The sequence below is a fragment of the Microcebus murinus genome, chromosome 9 (genome assembly GCF_040939455.1).
Source record: "Microcebus murinus isolate Inina chromosome 9, M.murinus_Inina_mat1.0, whole genome shotgun sequence".
Classification (NCBI taxonomy): domain Eukaryota; kingdom Metazoa; phylum Chordata; class Mammalia; order Primates; family Cheirogaleidae; genus Microcebus; species Microcebus murinus.
In genome coordinates this window covers 7553725-7575651 of record NC_134112.1, presented here as the reverse complement: position 1 = coordinate 7575651, position 21927 = coordinate 7553725, and the positions used below count along the sequence as shown (strand labels likewise).

Sequence of the window (21927 nt, the reverse complement as noted above, 5' to 3'; positions counted from 1 at the left end):
AATTTTACTGTGAAAGGATTTATGGAGGTAGACCCTACCTTATTCCATTCAACCAACATCTATCGTGCTAGTTAGTCTTATTGCTTGACGTCAAGAAACTTCAAGATGAGATGGGAGTACAAAGTCATTGTCATACAAAGCAGGGCATGACTGCAAAGGTCCCACAATGCCCTGCACAGAAGTTTTGTTCAATTTAATTGGCTTGAATCTAGAAGAAGGTGCAAGTGTTTCTAATTGGAGGTGACAGGCAAGGTTTTATGAAGAAGAAAGCATTTTAGTTGGGTTTAAAGGAAAGGTGAAATTTAAATAAACCATGTGGATGAACTACTTCAGACTTCAAGCTGAAATAATCTAACCAGCCCAAATCCAAGAAACTTCTAGATCAGAGACTCTAAACCTTGCCTGCATATTGGAATCATCCAGAAGTTTAAAGAATAAACAAAAACTAATCAGTCATCCCTAGAGATTCTAATTTAACCAGCCTGGGTTGTGCATGTCAAGATACCTTCCTAAGTGGCTGCATCTCCCATATGCTCAGTTGAAGCCAGTTGCCAAGGGCTGGTTTAGAACTGGACATAACTGCAGGAATAGCATCAGAGCAGAAAGCTGTTGGCACCATGGGATTCATTTTGTTTTGAGGTTGTAAATTGCTAACTCAACATTTGTTTACCCCATGTTTTCTTCTTTGGGGAAGTACTTGATTTGGTTTCATCTATAATAAATTTAAGTTTCACCAGATGTGACATATTTTATTAGTAAATAAAGGATATTTTGGTCTTAAATATTTAATTCATATAAAAAATTGCTTGGCATTTCATCATTTATATTATGTTTCAGTTAAAATTTAGGATATAAAAAACTAATTTATTGATAATATTACTAATGTTTTTTCTGCACTAAATGGTATATAATCAACCTAAACTAAAAGCATTAAACTTATCAAAGTGAACAAATAATTGTATTTTCTAGACATACTTTTAATAATTTTTAGTTTTTGGAAACCAGGAATAAAGGTTTAGAACCCTATGTGAGCACAGCCAGTGACCCCAACTGGCACCACGACTTACCTTTGTAATTGTCTGAGGGATCCCCAGCTGGCAGCGAAAAATAATACTGGGTATCTCTTCCATGGTATAAAGTGTGTTTGGAGGTGTTTCCAATCTGGTAGCTAAATTCATAGTGAAAGTCCTATGATCCAGTCCATGGGGAGCAAAAAATAGCACAGATGGACATACGTTAATGACATCACCAGTAAGTGTGCACACGCCTGCAGCCCTCATTGCACCTGAGGGCATTGTTTACAGCCAGGAACAGGGTAAATAATAACTAAGCAGCGTCCCCAGCTACACAGCCCACTCAAGGGGCTTCTCCCATCCTCCAGGGATCCTTGCCATAAGGCCAAAGCCTTCCCACACAGCTCCAGGAGCCCTCACTTGGTCTGTTTGCTCTCCTTGCTCTGGGACCTCCCGACAGGCGTGAGTCAGAGTGAAGGGGACCTGGCTGCACCCTTGGTCCCTGCTGCTGGGCAGGACGCAGGCTCAAGGAGCTGGGGTGGGGTGAGCTCTTGCTGGTGTTCAAAGCAGCAGCCCGCAGGAACTGGGCCTTGAGGGAGGGCCCCTCCTGAGAACAAGGGCAGCTTCTCCGAGAAGGAGTGGCACGGGCAGGACAAAAGGGCAGGGACAGGCTGGTGTCCATGCCAGAGGATGAGAGGGCAGTGCCAGGGTCTCAATATCACACCTCCTGCCCTGCCCACCACCCAACCTCAAGAGGAAGCAGCTGCCTCTTTAAACTCATCCTCTCATTTCATTCTCACAAGACCCTGAGCAATCCCAATGGTCTTTTCCATTGCCCAAATAAGGGGAGTGAAGTTAAGTCCAAGTTAGAGATGCACCCTGGGTAAGGGGTGGTCAGGCTGCGCACTTTGGGTCACTAGCCACCCCTACTTCTCGAGGGCAGGATTAGCTGAGGCCCCTACTCTGACCAGGCTGCAGCGTGGCGAGGGCCCCGTGATGTCTCCTGGTGAGTGGGTCCTCATCTCCAGAACCGCGGCACTCTGCATTCCTCGCGTTAGTGGGTGGGGGACCTGTTCGTGCCTAAGCAACCTTACTACATTCAACTGCAGCCAAGCCCTGCACAAGTGGGGAAGGACAACACTTTGCATTTCTACAGCACGTCACGCAGAGAGCTGCTGCGACTTCCACTTGCCGCTGTCTTGGGTCTCTCGGGACAGACGTGGGCTGCCCACCTACCGGTTTTCCTGACATGCAGAAGACACTGAAGACAGTGTGCGCCTCCAGACCACGGTGGGGCTGAACCTGGCAGGCCACGTCCTCTGGAGCTTGGTTGACTGTCAAGTACAGCTGTGCTTTACCTAGTAAGCTGTGCTCCGAAGCTAAAGAGAAAGATGAACAGAGATGTCAAGAGAAAGATGAACAGAGATGTCACCCATGATGGAGAATTAAGTCTTTACAGGATGAGCCTTATACGCAGGGGTTCAAAGTGGGGTCCCCAGACCAGCAGCATCAGCATCACCTGAGAACTTGTTAGAAATGCAGATTCTCAGGCCCCTAGACCTGCAGACTCAGAAATCTGAGTGTTAACATGCCCTTCACAGGATTCTACGTACTGGGGTTTGAGAACCACTGCCCACAGCACTCATTAATTTAGCAATACTTGCTGGGTGCTTACTAGCTGGAGCAGGTACAATTCTAAGCCCTGGGGAGATAAAAGGGGCCCAGACAGACCAATTCCCTACCTGGGAGTCAGATGACGACCACCCTGACAGAAACCAAAGTCTAGGGGGAGAGAAAACACGAATGGACACATCAGCCCAGCAAATGAAACTTTCTCCATTCTCCTGGATTCTCCTAAAGCCTTAGCCATATACACACATAAAAATAGCTTAGTAGAATTTACAGCACTGATAGAATTTTATATTTTCTTTTAATTGACTGTATTAATATCATAAGTGTTTCCCATGGAGCCATATAGTGTCCAAAATCACTATTGTAAACAGCTGCATAAGATTCCACCGAATAGATATATCCCATCTACATAACTATTATTCCCCAATGATTGTTTGTATTTCCTGTTTTCTGCTATTATGGGTTACTATGATTATTCTCATACATAGGTTGTTTTATTTTTGATTTTTGCCTTTGCCAGTTTTAGTAAATTTTTTTTTATTTCGGCATATTATGGGGGTACAGATTTTGAGGTTTCAATAAATGCCCTTCCCCCCTCCCCCCACAAGTCTGACTCTCCAGCATGACCATCCCCCAGATGGTGCACATCTCACTCATTATGTCATACATAGGTTTTTAACATTTAATGGGTAATGTTTTTCTTGAGATAAATTTTAGGAGTGAGATTTACATGTCAAATTATTTAAGATCTTGATAATGATAATGATCATCGTCGTAATAGCAGGTGCCATTTATGAAGTCTCTGCTACATATCAGGTGCTGTGTTGGATACTGTTCATATATTATCTTATTTAATCGTCACATCAACAGTGGAAGACAGAGCCTATAACAAAGGTAAAATCCAAGAGGAAAGAGTAGCTAATTCTGTCCAGCTGACCAGGAAAATCTCCACCAAAGAAGACACATTTTAATGAACAGTCTTGGGCTATGGGTTGTGTACCAGCGCTAGGAAGAGAGGAGAAAAGACAGGGAGAACAGAATGGGCATTCTAGCTGAAATAGCCATGGGGGAGGGCTCAGAGGCACGAAGTGGCCTGGTGTGATCAGAAGAGCACAGGAGGAAGGGCAGTGGTCGGGGAGGTGTGCAAGGCAGGGGGAGAAGAGGCCAAGCTCACCCCTGGCGGCCAGCGGAGGACACCAACCAGGCACTGTGGGTGGGCAGAGACGCTCAAGCATCCCCTGCACCAGTAAGGAACGTGGCCCATCTAAGAGAATGGTCGTTAGACTTGTCGCTTGGACAAATCTCAGAGGCAAAAGAGAGAGATGTCCAGCTGAAGGCAAAAGGTATTTACTGAAACAAAAGCAAACATTGGCCTCCTGTGCCAAAAGCAGAGACCCAGGGCTTAGTTGCTGTATGCAGCTATGTAAGGGACGAGCGGAGGTTTACAGAAACAGTGAGACTCTCACGGAGCCCCACCCACCAAGTTCTCAGAAGAAAGTTAACCTCGTGTTTCCTCCTTGGGTGATGTGAAAGCTAACACAGGACGAAAGATGCATCCTGTGTTAATGCATGATGTAAAAATGTGGATGTTGACCCAAACCTATCTGTAGATTATTGTGTCCTCTGTGCTTGATATATAGAACTAAAAACCTCTAGACATAGGGGAAAATATCTAGAAGTTACCACAAAAATATGATCTCAGATTAAGTCACAGAAATGCAAGAAGAAATGTAGAGCACTGGAAAGAGTAAGTGTGTGGGTGAATTTAAACAACTACTGACTGTACAAAGCAACAGCAATGACACCTTGTTGGGGTTTAAATAGAGAGATTATGGACAGATTTTCAAAGAAGCAATCAACTTACCCAGTTGTCTAGCATAAATAAAATACACATGAAGAATTGAAGAAAAAAGGAATTTCTCAGCCTTTACCCTGATCTAAACATGCACCCGATTCCCCAGGGAATCTCCTTCCTTCTATTATAACAAGGCAGTGACGTGTGGTGACATGAGTTGGGACACAGGAGCAAAAGCCTGTGGGGGCCAGAGTGACTGTCATTTCCAGGGGAAAAAATAAAAAAACATGAATACAACTAAAGCCCTTCTGGTTCCCCCACACCGAATCCAACTGCCAGCATCACATACCCACAGACACCTGCAGGGCGTATGTCTCTCCACTGCTCAGTGAGTATGGCTTGACTGTCACCGTTCGTTCTGTGAGACCTACAGAAAAGGACATGGCCACGTGGAAACGATGGTTGGTGGGCTCTGAGAAACAAGAGGGCAGATAGAGTCCCTGGGCATAGGGCCTGCCCCCACCCCAGGGATAAAGGTAAAATAGGTATTAAACACATCATTCCTACTTGGAAATGCCACTAGTTCGTTGGCTACCAGCCTTCTTTAAAGAGTTGGAAGCTCATTTCCAGGCCTCACCTGCCCGTAGAAGCAATCCTGAGGACAGAGTGGTCCTCCCTAACTCAGAGATGCCACTAACCTCCCAAGCAACATGCAACTGCTGGGAAGATCTTATTTCGTGTGTTTATAATTAGGTTCAGTATTTAATTTGGCTATTTTATAAATCTGGTTTATCTATAAAGTGAGATTAAGGTGTTTAAAATCAATTTTTAAGTCTTTGCAGAATATTGGCTGCAAAAATTCTTAATCTGGGAGTAACCGCTGACCGTGGGGAGGGACTGCTTCCTTAGCAGGCTGACCCGCACCACTTTCCCTGAAAAGAAGAAAAACCAAGACACAAGACTGATGACCTAAACCAGGAAAGTTTTTAAATATCACAATTTTAAAATGGCACTTCCTGAAATGTTTCAAGGAAAGAGGCAGGAGGAGATCATCTAAAAAATAGTGTGAAATCCAGAGCCTCCCCAAGAGGTTGGTAGAGATGACAAAATCACATGGATTACTATAAAAATTGAGCAAAATCAGCACATTAGTGCTGAGATAATCAGTTAAAAATTTAACTTCTCTTTACTAACAGCTTCATTTTGATCAATTCATGTCAATGGCTCAGCCAGCCTACAAAAGGCCGTAACAGAAATGTGCACACAAGGCTGTTTGGGCGCAGAGCATGCCTCGGCTCGGCAGCGCCTGTCTTCCGCTTTTGGTCTGCAAACATGGAGCGCCTGGTAGCAACACATGCTAACTCTACCTTTGGTAAAGGAGCCTCAGGCTGATGTCCACAGGGGGATAAGCACAAGTAGAAAAGGTAAGACAATTCCAAATATTAATACTTATCTATTACCAATGAAAAGTTATGGAAGAAATTGAGGGCAGAGATTCAAAACCTTCTGAAACAGCTGCAAATTGCAAGATACAAAGAGGGCATTCATACCTGAGGAGGTGTAGCCTTGAAAAACAGCCCGGGCCACCAGGGCCTTGGGCCAGTCAATCAGGACAGGCACAGCTCTGTCCTGGGAGAGGGAGGGCCCCACCAGGTTATCCCCCTTGCCGGGGCTCTCCTCCTCGGCACTCAAACTTGGTTCTGATCCTGGAAGGCTGCTGCTGTTCCCTAAGGAGATAAACCGCCGCTGAGTGATAAAGAAAAAAGTCACAATTATCTTCAAGCATTAATGATCCAATGTGGATATCAATAACTACTTCTACTATTGCTGGACACTGCATATCTAAAATAATGTCTTTAGTACCCAAACATTTCAGAGAGATACTTTGTTATCATATAATTAGTGGTCCCATGGCTCCTTCCCTCCTTCCCTCACTCCCTCCCTCCTCCTTCCTTCCACAAGTATTTATTGTGGTCCACTAAGTCCAGGCAGCTGAGGATTGTTGAAGGAAAGACTGTAGCAAATCACAGGAATAAATTATCCACTCTTCCTCCATCTATCCACTCGATAATAAATCATTCACTCATCATCTATCTATTCATTTGACAAATAAATAATTTACCTATTCACTTGACAGATAGATACACCATTCACTGATCATCTATTCATTCTACAGGGTGCTCACTGAGGGCCAATGTGCCGGCCACTGTGATGGATCTGAGGGCCAATGTGCTGGTCACACAAGCATAAACTAGCCATGGAAACCTTCCTCAAAAGTCTCAGAGTAGAAGAGACAGATGCGGAAAGGGTTGATGGTGGGGGGGTGCCACAGGCTTGATGTTGGTGGGGATAAACACACTAGGCGAGTGGTGGTGAGTCATGACAAGACAAGCCTGAGAATTCTCAGAGAGGGAGAACTGAACCAGACCTGGAAGGAGGAAGCCCACCAAGCAGATGATCTGGGAAGGACACAGAAGGAGGCATTTTTGACAGATGACACCCTGTGACCAAGGCATGAAAGAGCTGGGATGCCCACCCCTGTGCCTGGAAACACTCTTGGGTTTTTAGAGCAACAGGTCCAAGAAGGGAAGAAAGAAGAGAGCTAGAAATAAAGGTTTGGGTCAGACTGTGCCATGCAAATGAGTTTGAAGTCTTCCTGATGACTCCGCAGAGCCCTCCAAGGCCTTGATGTGAGGGAGCAGCACGGTAAATCCAGATTTCAGAAAAGGGTGTGGAGGAGAGACAGGAGTGAGTCCCGCGTGGACCTGGGACCCTCTCTAGGGGAGAGGTAACAATCGCAGAATCATAGTACCTGGCTGTCTTCCTTCGGATGGTATTGCTTCTTGGATATCACTATAATAGGCTTCAAAATCTAAATGAAAGGACGAAATCATGATTCCTTTAAAATCACAGACTCCCCTGAAATTAACACGGACTCTCCAGATGGGTCACGTAGCCACTAGCCTATTTCTACAGCCCATATTGCTTTGTGGATTACAAAGGACCCTCAGGGGCAGGGCTCACTCTACCTCTTCACAGCTGGACAGGGAGGGGCTGGAGCAGAAGTATGGTTTCTGAGAATCGCAGGTTGGGGAGTGGAAGACCCAGGCTCACACTGGACTCCCTGCTGCCACACCCGGCATCCCATCCTCTCTTTAAATGAGTCTTCTGTTCTTTTAGAGAAAATGTTCCACCCTTTTCTCTTTCAAGGAGGGAAATAGACATAAGAATGTCCTACAGCAAATGTCGCTTCCTGTGCCCCTGGCCCTCTTCTTCTGAAGGCCGAGGAGCTCTGGGGTCCCTCCTGCTGGCCTGCCCAAGGCTCAGAGGGCGGCGGCGCTGGTAAGGGCCTGCAGGGCCTGGTGCGAGCAACAAAACCAACCGGCCTCACCCGGGGAGGAATAGGGAGAGACAGGCAGGTACCAGGGCAAAGCTTTTCTCACTGACATCTGCCTTTTCTCTCCTTTTTTTGAGCACCAAAATAGCTCCCGTCTGGCCTGAAACCCAATGATAAGGTGATGCAATCACTCACTAGGGCCCGGGAGGAGGATGAGGAAGCCGATGTGGCGTGAACGCTGACTGCAGCCCAGATACTGCACGCACGGGATCTTGATGCACCCTCAGAACCTGCCCGGGCTCCTCGTCGTCCCAGTTCAGAGGGGAGGACCCCAAAACTCAATGAGTGTAGCACACTTAGCAAGCGGTGGGCACGAGCTCGGCAGTCTCTGACTGAAAGACCTGTGCAGGTGTGACCTCACACCTGACCCACCAGACTCCTGCTTCCAAAGGTAACTCTGGTGCCCAGACAAGAAGGATGGCACTCAGGGAAGGGGACACCTACCAGAGAGGGGACGGGCAGGGCTGGTTGGGAGCCTACTTCTCTCAGAGGGGCTGGTCGTCGGGGATCTCTCGCCCTGTGACCCTGGCTCTGGGTCTGGTGGCCCTTCCTTGGGAGCCTCCCCAGGGACCTTGGAGTCTCCAATAACAGCAATCCGGGGGGCACCAGCTGTGTGTTCTGCGGAGGTTCTCCCCAGAGCTGAAAGGGCAGGCCGGCCCAGAGTCTTGGGTGACAACTCCGGTGAGAACAGTGTGGTCGTCACATCGGGATCGGCCGGGCTGGGCCCAGCAGACAGTGGGCTTGGCTCTGGTAACTTCAGAATGGCACCAAGTCCCAAGGAGCCCAGCAGCCCTGCAGTTCTGCAAAAGGGAACTTCAGCAAACATTTGACAGTGTTAAAATTTTGGACCCAAAATAAAAAAACATTTGCTTATAAAAAGCCTACAGATTATATAAGGATTCTCTGTTACATATAAAATTATATGTGTTTATATATTTATATATGTGTGTGTGTGTGTATACATATATATATATGGAGAGAGAGAGAGACACCCTAGAGATAGGGTCACTCTATCACCAAGGCTGAAGTGCAGTGGCACGATCAAAGCTCACTGCAACCTCGAATGCCTGGGCTCAAACAATCTTCCCACTTTAGCCTCCAGTGAGCAGAAATAAGGTCCTACTATGTTGCTAGGCTGGTCTCGAACTTCTGGCCTCTAGCGATCCTCCTGCCCTGGCCTCCCAAAGTACTGTGGTAACAGGCATGAGCCACCATGTCTAGTGAGGATGCTCTGTTTTAAATAAATCTGATGTGAATCTGAAAACCTACACTTACAAGATAAAGAGTGTGAGCGTGGTTTTTACCTGGTGGCGTGTTGGCCAACAGTAGGAAGCAAACATACATAAATGGAACACAGAATTCACTGCCATTTCTCCTGGCATTTGCTCTTCCCAGTCTGTGGGGGGGGTGGCCAAATGCTATGCACCCTCTGGCATGGGTTAGTCATGTGTCTTCGGAAAACAATGGGGTGCATGGAGTTTCTCTTAATCCTTACTCCCCTACCTATCAGTAAGTATCTAGTATAACAATTCTAAAAATTGTTGTTAGAATTTATGATAAAGGGTCAATAGCAAAGAAAAAATGCCATGAACATACAAATCACCTCCCAATAAAGTCAGCTTTTACTTGCAACCATGGGAGAGCCAGAGTCTTTGACGTAGGCCAATGTGGGGGCCATCATTCACTTTGCTGGGAAGTTCAACCACTGAATGTGTTTCCTTTGCAAGCTCTTCTAATCCATTCAGCCTGGGCTTTGATTCAAGAAAATTCAATTTACCTAAAAGAATTTGGGAATGCCTCTCTTGAAAAGAAAGGCACAATTGCACTCTATGTCTTCATGTCCCCGTGGCGGCTGAGGCCGGCTGTTCTTAGGGCTCTACTCAGGGAAGCTGTGTATGGCCTCATTGAGGGGATTGAGAAAAGAAGTGTGAAGGTCAGTGGGGGCTCCACACCAGCTCTGCTGCAGGAAGGAATAGAGCCCCTCTGTTTGCCATTCAGAGCCACCTCTCTGATCTCAAATATCACCAAGCGAAGACTCTGTCTCGTTCCTGGCTCACACCTGAGGGTCCCACCGCACCTGCAGTCGCAGCAGCAGCGGCCCACGTGCTCTGGCACGTGACTGTACTCAGCCCTGCCAGCACGCTGTGGGGCACTACGATCCCCAACTCCACCCAAGAAAACTGAATCTCAGGGAGTTGCCTAAGGTCACCAGGTGGCAGTGTGGCGAGAGGACTGGCACAGGCCTTCTACCCCCGTCCCTCTGCTCGCCTCGCCGCACCACGCAGCTGCCCGAAAGACAGGCAGGATGGCGAGAAACAGCCCTCTGGAAGGGCTCACATCCCAAGTCCTCCTGGGCAGTTTACTGCGGTTCTGACCCAACAGAACTGCCTACATGGACGCTGGGTACCCCTCCCACATCACGCCAGGGAGAAAGCAGCCCCAAGACTGTCACCTCTTCTGCTGGGGCCTCACAGAGCCCCGTGAGTGCCCAGGCAAGAGGGGCTGGGGAAGTGCAGTCACTCAGCAGGTTGATCAGATACCCTGGGGATCCTACTGTGCAAAATCTTAGCAATGTCACAATAACCCTGCATTCTTTTCCTCAATCAATGAAATAAAGCAAATCAAAATTTTTTACCTTCCATCCTGTTCTTTTCTGTTGCATTAACTAAAAAGAGATCCCAGGAGTAAGAAAGATTTGGTATTTCACCACAGTCTTCACAGGCAGCTTGAAGAGAAAGTTCTTCATTCCAGTTGACAAAGGTGTCTTTAAAGTTGACCCAGGAGATGTGGACGAATCTGGAACACACAAAGCTTTAGATTTTAGGAAAATAATGTGAGGGCTCCTTGGCCGCATTCATTCATGTTAAGCATGTGCAAATCACCACCTTGGATCTTCATTATGGAAATTCAATCACAGTATCACAGCCCCTGTGACTGTGTACAGAGCGACTGACACTGCACCCGGCTCCCACCAGCACGGCCTGATCTAACACGGGTGAGAGGCCGCAAGGCCAGCGTACTAGTGCCCTGCTGAGTTCAGAGAGGCTACGTAGCTTCCTCCAGGTCACACAGAGGTGAGGGCAGAGCCAGTATGGCCCTGGTCCTCCTCACCCCCAAGCCTGGGCTCTGGCCAACCTTACCACAGGACAGTGGTGTCCGCTGCATGTCCTCGCTTTGCCGCCACCACAGGGCTTGCTTCTACCAGTCACAAATGCACCCTCTCCCGGGCCCTGCTAGCGCCGTCCACCTTTGCCATTCCCATGAGGCCTTAAATGCTCACAGAGAAATAAGTCACCCCTGCCTTGGCCCTGAAATCCCATATTTCGTTTCAAGGGTTTCTGACCTCTGAGGGCAATAGATTTGCTTCCTCCTCCAGGAAGCCTTCCAGGCCACACCCAGCACACATACAGGATGATAGTCACTGCTCAGGTCCCTTGCAGCAGCCAAAGATGGAAGCTGTGCAACCTGCCTGGAGCCTTCCAGGTGACAGGCAGGGCTGTGGGCCAGTCCCAGCACTACTACCTGGGTGGACTTCAGCTTCCAGCCTATGGGGGAGCAGCTAAGGCAGGTGGCCTGGGCCCCATCCTCTTTGCACATTCACCTAATGATCCACTGTGCCCACACTCAGCCCAGCAGTCAGCTGAGTCCTGGCACCACACGTTTGGTATCTGGGGCTGCATGTGACCTGTGAATGCTGTTCTGACCTCAGTGCTGCAGGGGTTTTGGGTTTTGGGCACAGCATTTCTTTGCTCCTGCCCCCTTCACAGTTTCTGACATCACAACTGGGCCCATGATGGTGTCTCGTCAGCCCAGACAGAGGCCTGGAAGCCCCTGGCTGGGAATGCAATGACTTTGCCTCCTTCTAGCTTTGGCCCAAAGCCCCAGTACAGTCCCCCATCTTGGGGTCAGGCCCTATGACAGGAGGGATCCCACTGAGGTCCCACTCAGAACCCCAGGCAGTGTTGGCTCTCGCCAGTGTGCGCAGCCAATCGCACACTGCCCAGAGGTCAGTCCCAGTGCGGATCTGCTTCCCCAGCCCCTTCCTGGCCTGAGCAGCAGGACCCTGCGTGGCCAAGCCCAACTGCTCGTGTGCACGGCAGGTTCCTTCCGTGGCTGCCAGCACCAGCGGGACACCCGTGTGCAGCTGCGTGGAACTCAGGGAAGGTGGTACCTGAAGGCCGAGTCGGGGCGAGTGGATAGGAACACCTGGGCCTCAGAAGAGTTTCGGCCACCACTGGAGACAGTCAGTGTCACAAGGAACTGGTCATAGCGGTCACTGAGCCATTTGGCTGCAAAGGAAATGGCGGGAGCCCTGGTGTCCAGTCGGTGTGGGGCGGAGGAGTCGAAGCAGGGCCGCCCGGGTGAGCTGGCCGCCGTGCACGCCCAGTGGTACCTGTGGGAGAAGCCGTCCCTGCGTGGGCATCCCAGGCGGCGGAGGCGCAGGGGGACATGTGGGTGGGAGGGTTGCTGCTCCCCTCCTTCTCTGATGGAGCTAAGTGAGGTGGGGCTGCGAAAGGGCAGCAGAGCCTCCAGCTCGGGTCGGGCTTGTGTTGGCTCCTCCCAACTCACCGGCACAAGGCCCTGACCACGCACGGCCACCCGGCGCTCCCACCCCTTTGTGCACAGAGATCCCCTCTGCCCCCCTCTCTGCCCCCTCCCAGGAACACAGCCGCTCCCACTCCTTTGTGCACAGAGATCCCCTCTGCCCCCTCTCTGCCCCCTCCCAGGAACACAGCCATGCCCCCTCTGGCACTTCTCAAACACTGCATCTCACCCTCGTAACGTCTACGTGACAGACAAGAATGCCGTACTAGCCCCCTTTTAGAAAGAAAATGTGTTTGGAGGCTCGGGAGCTGCCCGGCCCCACAGCTAGTGAGAGGCAGGACACGGAGAGACTCCAGGTGTCTCTCTTCCCAGTCTCACAATCTCCCCGCATTGTGTGACCATTGCCACATCCAACAAAATAAATGCAAATGCTCTGTCCAGGTCAAACAGGAAGACAGCATCATCCCCAACCTCCAGCAGGTAGGTCTTAATTTAGCAGAGACACACACTCAGGCGAGCAGTTCCAGTAGGGAACAACTGAAATGCCCGTGGCTAGGCGGGCCTGGGCCATTCCCCAGCAGTGAGCCCTTTCCAAAGGTGCCACCTACGTCTGAGCTGCTACTGATCTCTTAACGGTGCGTTGCTCCGTCTTGTTTGTGGGTACTGCATTCTAGACCTCTGTGCAAAGCTTGCATGCCGCAGTGCTGTTAGCCACCCCACTAGGCAAGAGCACCAGCTCCAGCCCAGGGGCTGTGTGCAGCAACTGCTCTGGGATTCAGTTGGAGTATTCTTTATTCCCAGGGAGCAAATCCGGCTCATTTCAGCAGCCACACACTGAGGTCTTGTTTTCAGGCACCATGCTGGGTGCTGGGTTGGGAGGAGGATGAACAAGACACAGCCTCTGTCTCCTTAGGGGAGAAGAGGACCCTCACAGCCAGCTGATGGCTTTGCCCAGAGCATGTGCTTGGACTCAGCTGGCAAGTGCAAGAAGCAGCTTCTCACATCCCTGGACTAAATAGAAACACCAAAGCCCACGCTGGGAACACAGCAAGTATGTGTGTGATCACAGCATTGAGAAGACGCAGGAACTCATGTGTTTATGCACAAATAAATATTCACTGACCAGCTGCTCTGTGCCAGGCATGGGGGAGATATCAAACGAGAGTCCCCTTCCCAGAACTTACATTCAACAGAGACAGTCAGCTGACAGTGACCACAGTGAGCAAATGCTCCACGTCAGAGGGAGAACACTGCTATGGAGAAGAACTCCATCGAACTAGGACAGGATTCTTCATTTTAAATGGGGTCTCAGGGTGGGCCTCACTGGGAAGGTGATGTTTGAGCCACAGATCAAGGAAGGGGGTGGTGGCAGTGCTGGGTGAACCAAGGGAGGAAGAGCAGAAGGAACCGTGTTGCAAGGAGCTGGGGAGAAGCACACCAGGCGCCTCCGAGCAGCTCTGAGGATGGGCCACAGGCCCAACAGAGCGAGCAGTGCAGGCAGGAAGGGACAGCTAAGCCTTAGTGGGTTGGGGCAGGTAATACTGGCCTCATCCTCACCGGCAGCGTGAGGATGTCAGCTTCCACTCTGAGTATAAAAAGGAGCAGGGAGCATGGAGCTGTGAGGTAAGGTCTCTGCCTTGCAGAACTGGCTGTAGGGGAGGAGGGAGTCGGGGAGACCGACCAGGAGCCCCAGACCCTGTAGGCTCAGACTGGGCGAGGTGGGGAGGTGGCATGGAGTCGGTGTTTAAGGAAGAGCTGAAAAATGGAAGTGAGAGCCGCCCACCTGGAGGTGCCCAGCACTCGGGAACCAAGCCTCCCACACGCCAAGGGCACCTCCGCAACCCAGAGTTTAATAACAGCAACGCTTCAGCCTCACATTCCAAAACAGATCTTACTTCAAACACCACCTTAAAAAGCTACTTGGGTTTTACTTCTACACCTTTCCTAAGTTGACCCTAAATAAAACTGTTCACCTTATGAAAGTTGATGCACTTAAATTTTTTTAACTACTCTCCCAGTGTTCCAGAGCCTGAGCGCGGGAAGGTGGAGTCTGGGCGGCCGCCCAGCTCTGCGGTGCTCACCTGAGAGTGGCCCCAGGATTGTCAGGGTCGAAGGACTGGGTCCCCCTGAGGACGACGGGGGGCGAAGCAGCCCTGGGGATGAACAGGTGTGTGCCCTCGGAGATCACGCTGACCGGGGCCCGGGCCCGCACCTCCAGGCCCACGCAGTAGTTGCTGTGCACCACGCTGCCTCCCACCTGCACCTGCAGGGCCAAGGACAGGGCCATCGCTCAGGGACAAGGCAGGGACTCACTGGAGTCACACACTCGTCTCAAAACTAGAAAGTAAACTGGCAAGTCCAAATGCATCCTCGGCTCCAACTAAACCAGGCGTATTTGTCAAAATAACCGCCCTACTGTGCGCCATCAGAGCCGTGGCTGGAGTCCACGAGAATGGACGTTTCGCTGAGTCTGTGTTAATGTACAAAGTTGGGGTTTTCCTAGTTTGCGAACACAATGACGACTTTCCGTGCACTTTTCAAACCGCCTCTATCGATAGTGGATTGGTCCACGGCTTGGCTTTTGTCCAGCTTTCTTTATCTTTCTTTAAGCTGCTTCTTTCTAACCCCCAAACATATCATGAACTTTAAGAAATGTAAATGAAATTTAAGAAAGATATTTCTAAACTCAGGAATAGTGAGGCATTTTATAAATAAGGCATTCAAGGTGTTCTTTTAAAAGTTTGATGCAGTTTGAAAGAAATACAGTCTAACACTTGCTGTTCTCTCACTGGGTCTCGGCCTCAGTCATTCTGGATTTTCTTCATACGGATGCACGAGGTTCCCTGCTGGCCAGGTCAGTGTCCTGAGTGGCACCAGACAATGGAACGACCATATGATCCAAATTCCCTCTTACACCTCCAACCTCTGCTTGCTCAGCTGCTCCCAGTCTGCAACTCTATGAAGGTGGGAAGAAGCACAGCGTGGGGAGCTGCTGGAGGAAGACGCAGGACGGCAAAGAGCTGCGGAAACTGCGGGCTTGGCTGCTAAACACAGCACCTGCCGGTGAGATCACAGCAGGAGCGCCTCCTCTGTCAGCAGGTCTCCGAGAGCTAGAGGGAGACAGGCAGGAGCCTACTGACGGGCAGCGATATGGCTACCAAGCAAGCTTAGGCCCTAACCCTGACCGCTTCCACGCTGCCCGGAGAGGGGCCTGTGACCCCCGCTGTCCAGGGCCCAGGGCTCCCAGCGCCTGCTCCTACTGACCGTGCCGCGCCCCCCAGCGGTGCTGCAGCCGCGCAGCCTCACAGAGCTGGCGTGTGGACGGGAAGCCCTGGGCCACGCCATCCACTCCTTCCTCCCTGACACGCAGCAGGGCACGCAGCACTCACTTGTGGCCTCACGCAGCGTGAACCAGCCTAAAGAGTGGTGACTTCTTCTTATGTGCCGAGACACTTGCGGTCTGCAAAGCTGAAGGCCACACACAAGGTGAAGGAACACCAGAGTGAGGCCGCTGTGGGGGCCGCGCCAGGCAGCCTGTCTAGGGAGAGCTCGCCCACTCACAGACGCCAAAAGCCCGGCCTCCTCTCCAAGTCCTTTTCTCTCCTCTGGTCCCCTGAAGACGTGCCTTCCCACCCAGGCAGGAGGCTGAGCTCACGCCCGGCTTCAGCGTTCCTGTCTGCACAGACAGCTTCCCATCAGCGCCACCTCCAGCTATGCCCCTACCCCGCTCCTGTGACAGACACGCCACCGGATCATCCCTCCTAAATGTCAGGCTCAACTTGCAAAACACGGAAGTCACAGTTGAACCCAGGTTTCTTCTCTCCTTGTTTCTACCTTCCCGGTGTTTTCAGAAAATCCCAAGCCTGGTTTCACCTCACTCCCCGCCATTCACCCCACAAGCCTGGCCTGCCTCGGCATGCCCAGAGCCCAGGCTGCCCGCACGCACTCGGAGCCCGCTGGGGAGCACTCCCTGCCTGCTGGGGAGCACTCCCCCGTCACCATCACAGCCTCAGCGCATGCTCTCACCCACTCCTGCCCCATCGCTTGGCCTGTCCCACATGTGGACACCAATCCCACCCTCTATGCCTGCTGGGCTCCACCCACCTCCCCACCCGTCCTGCACACGAGCCTGCGAAGGCCTCCTTTGTCTCCGCGTCCCTCCCCCGCACACAGCCAGATGCAGATAGGGGCCCTAGGAAATAAAGAGCAGCCTCACTCTCCTCCACCAGCCAGTCTTACAGGCTTTTCTTTGAGTTTCCCCTTTGATTCCTACAATTAGTCACCGCAATGGGTCACTGGCCCCTAAGTCCCCCTACCGTCTCCTGCCCTGCTCTTTATTCCCACCGCCACCTGGTTCAGCCTCTCACTGTTTCTTGACTTCCCTATTAGGATACTCTCCCAACATCCCACCCTCCAATCTCTTCCCAACTCTTGCCCAGTTAATATTTCCAAAAGGGAGTCTTCCTCATGCTGGGAAACCTTTAATTCTTGTATCACCTGCACCTAAAGCAGTGCTCATCAAAGCCCGGTCTACAGCCCTCCCTCACTCGGCCGTTGTGACTGGTCTAGTTCACAGTGAAACAAGCACAGAAACTGACAGGAAGTGTCTGGAAACTCTTTTCAGGGCTTGCCATTACTATGACATTCCAGAACAGATTCGGTGGACTTGCCTCCTTGACCAGCGAGGGTGCTGAGGAACCCCAGTGGCGAGCCGCTCCAGCAAGAGCTGGGAGAGCCGGGAAAGATGCTCAGTAAAACCACATGCCCCACAGATTAAAGAGCACGGTTCTGTCACTACGGAAATCCTGGGGCCATCATCTGGCCCCCTTGCCTGGCCTCCCCCACCCCTGGTCGCCATCTGTCCCACCAGGGGCTGCTCACTCACCCCCATCCCCTCCTCACCTTTGCAATCTATTGCTCCCACACCCCTTTCTACGTTGTGAATAGACCCTCTTTTCAGGACCCCTTTCGCAAAGCCCACTCTTGCAGAAGTGACATCTCCCTCGTCTACCCCACATATTTGCACCATTTTTCCAGCCTGCTGAGGGCCAGAATGCCAGGCGGTCACGGTGGCGCCTCTCGCATGGCCCGCCCTCTGGTGCTGTCCCCCACTCTCGGGGTGATAAGCTCCCAAACCGCAGAGGTGCACGTTCTCCCAACATCCAGCACCGGCACAGGGCTTACTCAGGCAGGAGCACTGGGAGGTTTTGCTAAACAAATTGCAAGGAGTTTTTCATCTATTGCTTTGCCAGCGTCTGAACATAATTTGTTCTCTTGGGAGGATTAAACATTTCTCTTAAAACCCTATCTACACTTTTTTTAAACTTTTTTTTTCTTAGACAGAACAGATGTAGAGTTACAAATGCCGAGCTCTGTGCCATGGCGGGCACACTGGTTTCGCTGGGCCGGTAGAATAGTGAGGCAGCGGGCTGACCTTGGCGAGGGCGGTGTAGCTCCCGTACTCCAGCGTGTGGCTCGGAAGGACGAGGGTCTGTCTGTGAGTGTCCACGGCAGCAGGGAGGGGCACAGGGGACCCCTCGGAGCCTACCAAGCTCCAGGTGTAAGAAAGGCCCTGGGAAATGTCACAGAGGACAGCAGTCTCAAACGTCACTCCCAACCTCACAGTCTGAGACCTCCACACCTAAGTATTAAAAAGAGAAGATGTCTCATTAAATATCCATCACGCCTAATGCAATGGGAAATTATTAGAAACCTACTCTCAGCTGTACATCTCTAATTATTCATTTGCATAATCATAGAATGAGATTCCTAGGGCTGGACTTTAGCACCAGAATAAACACTACAACTGCTTTATAGATAAAAAGTTAAAAAGAAGAAGAATAAGAAGAAGAAGAAAGAATAAGCATTTATACTTAAATGCTCATGAGAAAAAACTCTCTCTATGCCTAAAATTAATGGAAAAATGTCAAAGAAAATATTGGTAGATTTGATCACATGGAAACTTTAAACTTCTGAATGTCAAAAATATAAATTTTAAGATTTAATCAATATATAGAAAAGAAAATTATTTACAATATACATGACAGATACGTGCTTTCTCTATTTTTTCGTTTGCTTAAATATTCTGAAGTCATTCTCAGAAATTATGACATTTAACACTTAAATACTAAATTTAAATACTAAATCTCTAAAAACTAAGGGCATTTTCTTACATAAACACAACACTATTATTTCACCTTAAAAATGAACAATGATTTCTTAATATAATCTAAGCCTACTTCATAGTCAAATATCTCTAATTGTCTCCATTGTCTCCATAACATACCATTATGCAATTGCTTGATTTGGGTTGCACAAAAGTTCTTTGATTTAAAAAAAATGAAAGAGAAGAGAAGAAAAAGAAAAACGTTTTTCTCTTCATCTAGGACTATGAAGTTTCCCAAAGTACAGTCTGGGAAAACAAGAATAAATGGTAATTCTCTCCCTTAATTACCAATTTCAGAGTAAGAGGTTGGAGCATCAGCTACTTCTAATGGTGCCCTATGTGCTGCGTGTCTGCCTGTTTTGTGGGAACAAGGGAATCTCTCTGTCTTTTGGCATAATTGATCTCTAAAAATATTAATATTATTCATTCCATTATAGACTATCTTTTAGATGCTCACAGTGGCCCGTCTGGGGCCTGGGGTCGTCTCTCTTGGCCTGGCTCTGACAGCCTTCTGATAAGACTCCGCTCATCTTTGAAAGTGGTGGGTTTGTTGCACTCTTTCTACTTTTATTTTATGCTTAAAACTTTCCATAAAAGATTTTAAATGTAAATAGCGGTAATAAGTATAAGAAAACATATTGTCTAACATTAATAAGCTAAAAAGGACGACACAGGGAAATACTAGCTCCTGCCCACCCACAACCCTGGCCCTCCCAGCCACTCTGTCTTTCCCAAGCCCCTTCTCCTCCCCCACCTCTGGGCCAACGTCCCTAGAGCCAGGCCCCTCCATGAGCTTGAGGAGCAAGCAGGCTGGGACCTCGGGAGGCAGGCAGTCTCCAGTCAGCCAGGGGCGCCTCCACCCTGGGGCTGATGCTGGGTGCAAGGGCTCCCCCTGGAGGACTTTTTCCCCTCAAGTTTCCATAAAAACTGGTAAGGGAAAAAACTTCTGAAGGGAGTTGAAAAATGAGCTTTTAAGAAATCTCGGTGCTCATTATAAATGGATTTTTTTACTTTTGGCATTCTTTAAGTGACTTTAGCCATAATGTAGATTACTTTCCAATAATTTTTATTGTTTTTACTCTGAATATAACATTATTCTAGGATTTGCTATAAAACTGCCCAGATTTATGTGGGCTACAGCAAATTTTAATACTGAGGTGCCAATTTTTAGCCCATTAATAATAACAGACATTAAAAAATGCAAAATGCACAGTGGGGGAGAGTTGACTCTGACCCTGACGCATCAGTCTCCACAGGAGGACACTGCTATGTTGTCAAGGTCCTGGGGAAGCGGTGGGAATGATTCCTACGAAATGCCACGGCCACGCAGAGTGGTGTGCGTACAGACTGCCACTGCCAAGCTATTTGTAGTGATAGAAAACTGGATACAACAAACATTCAAGCCTGAGGGCACTGTCAAATGATGTATAATTTGTACCTATGGCTTAACCTACGGCCACCATTAGAATCACGTAATCGAAAGACTTTAATAGTAAGAGAGAACAGTCACGCTGCACCCCAGTTTTGTGAGGAACACACGCTGCAAACACATGTGCTTGCACACACACCTCCCACACATAAAAGCCTTAGGAAAATACTGAAAGTAAATACGCTGGATGAGTAATTGTGGCTATCTCCGGCTCGTTGGATTTCAGGGGATTACAGTTTTACCTTCATACTTTTAGAAAACGTATAAAATAAAGTGTAAAGAAAAAAATGAAATTATCAATATTGTTTTGTTTTACAGATAAGAAAATGAAAATGTTTTACTGATAAAAAAAAAAAACTCTAAAAGAAGGCATGTCCCATGGCTAACCTAGCGGCAGAGTCAGGACTGGCGTGGAAACCCCCTGCCCCGCTTTCTGCTCTTCCCAGCTGCGGCCTTGTGCCTTGTTGCCCTCGATGTTTCGCCCCATCTCCCACACCCAGAGCACACGCGGCCCCAGCACAGAGGGTGAGGCCGCCAGCAGGGAGGGTCACGCTGGCTAAAGGCAGGAGGGCCTTGCCTGGGAGGTGGCCGGGGCAGGTGGCCTACGCTCGAGGATCTCCACTGCCACACTCTGGAAGTGCAGGGACCAGGGACTCAAGGGGGCTGACCTCTCTCGGGGCTCGGGGCCACAGAAAGCATTTTGGGAAATGCAGCTCAGTCACGGATTTTAATTCCCGTGTGTCATTTGAGCACTTTTGCCCTGAAAAGGAAAATTTGCTCTAAATCAAAGCCCTCAAAGGAATGAAAGAAATAAAAAGCAACCCTATTTGATTTTGGTGTCACATATTTTCAAATTTTCCTTTCTCCTGAAAATGCTACAGTTCTCAGCCGAATCAAAAACAAAACAAAACAAACAAACAAAACTCCTCAAAGTGAGCTGTGCTGAGTGCCAGAGTAATATAGGTGAATAAAGGACTTATTCACACACAGACCCCAGAAACAAGGCTGTCCCCTCCCATTCAAGCTGGGCGAGGCCTTTCCCCCACCCCAGAGGACCCCGGCCACCCGCTCTGAAGCTCTTACAGGCGCTCCTTTGTGTAAACTGTGGCAGGATGAGCCAGACAAAGCCGCCCTTCATTCCCCAAAGCTCACACCATTCCAAACAGTGGTCCCGACTCAGAGGCGGAAAGGAGGCTGGTCAAGGGTTTCCCAGGCCCCAGCCCTACCTGGACCTTCCCAGGCCCCATGTTCTTCACCAGGGGAGGCTGGCAGGGCTTGCGCACGATGAAAAGTCTCTTTCTCAGGGTGGCGGTGCTGACATTATTGAAGGCACGGACCTCCACCGTAAACTCTCCTTCCCTGGGAGGGCAGAAAGCACAGAAACGAAAAGTCTGATGTTCTGTACATGGGGCTTTCATTAACTCTTCATAGCCACCCACGTCTGCAGAATTGCAGTATTTGATGGCAAGTCACAAGAGGAATAAGAAGAGGCAAGGATCTCGGGTTGGTTTCCACAGAGGCCATTCATTGTCCGTCTGAGCTGGACGGGCTGCCTACCCAGGATAGGTCAAGCCACCTACCAAACTCCCAGACCGATGTCACGTGCTATATACAGACAACACATCCACATGAGGCACATTGCTTCCGCTTCTGGGCAACCCTCCTGACAGCCATGGCCTGGGCTGCTGTTGCCCATAGGGCTGATCCAGGGGTTTTCCCTGTGTGATGGGCACCCCGACCCACAACTGAGGGTCTCTGGGCATGATCTTCCTGTTCTAATCCCTGCTGCATGGGTTAGTTTTCCTGATCAATTTCTCAGGGTCCTGCAAACTCAGGAGGGGCAGGATAGGCCCACAACCTAGGTGGGTCTCCAACAAGAAAGCAGGACCTACTGATGGGGATGAAGGCTGCATGGTCATCTCAGGCCGGTGGAGCCCCCAGGGCATACTC

At 49.7% G+C, this 21927-nt stretch overlaps 1 protein-coding gene across 1 annotated transcript in view; it reads right to left on the bottom strand.

Moving 5' to 3' along the window:
• PKD1L1 (polycystin 1 like 1, transient receptor potential channel interacting) overlaps positions 1–21927 on the bottom strand; it is a 111146-nt gene that overhangs the window by 76061 nt on the left and 13158 nt on the right. Inside the window, 11 exon segments of the mRNA XM_076006209.1 lie at positions 1068–1188; positions 2250–2392; positions 4790–4867; positions 5991–6167; positions 7253–7312; positions 8282–8650; positions 10473–10633; positions 12009–12230; positions 14464–14645; positions 17817–18023; positions 21204–21336. Coding sequence (XP_075862324.1) covers positions 1068–1188; positions 2250–2392; positions 4790–4867; positions 5991–6167; positions 7253–7312; positions 8282–8650; positions 10473–10633; positions 12009–12230; positions 14464–14645; positions 17817–18023; positions 21204–21336 — 1853 coding nt within the window.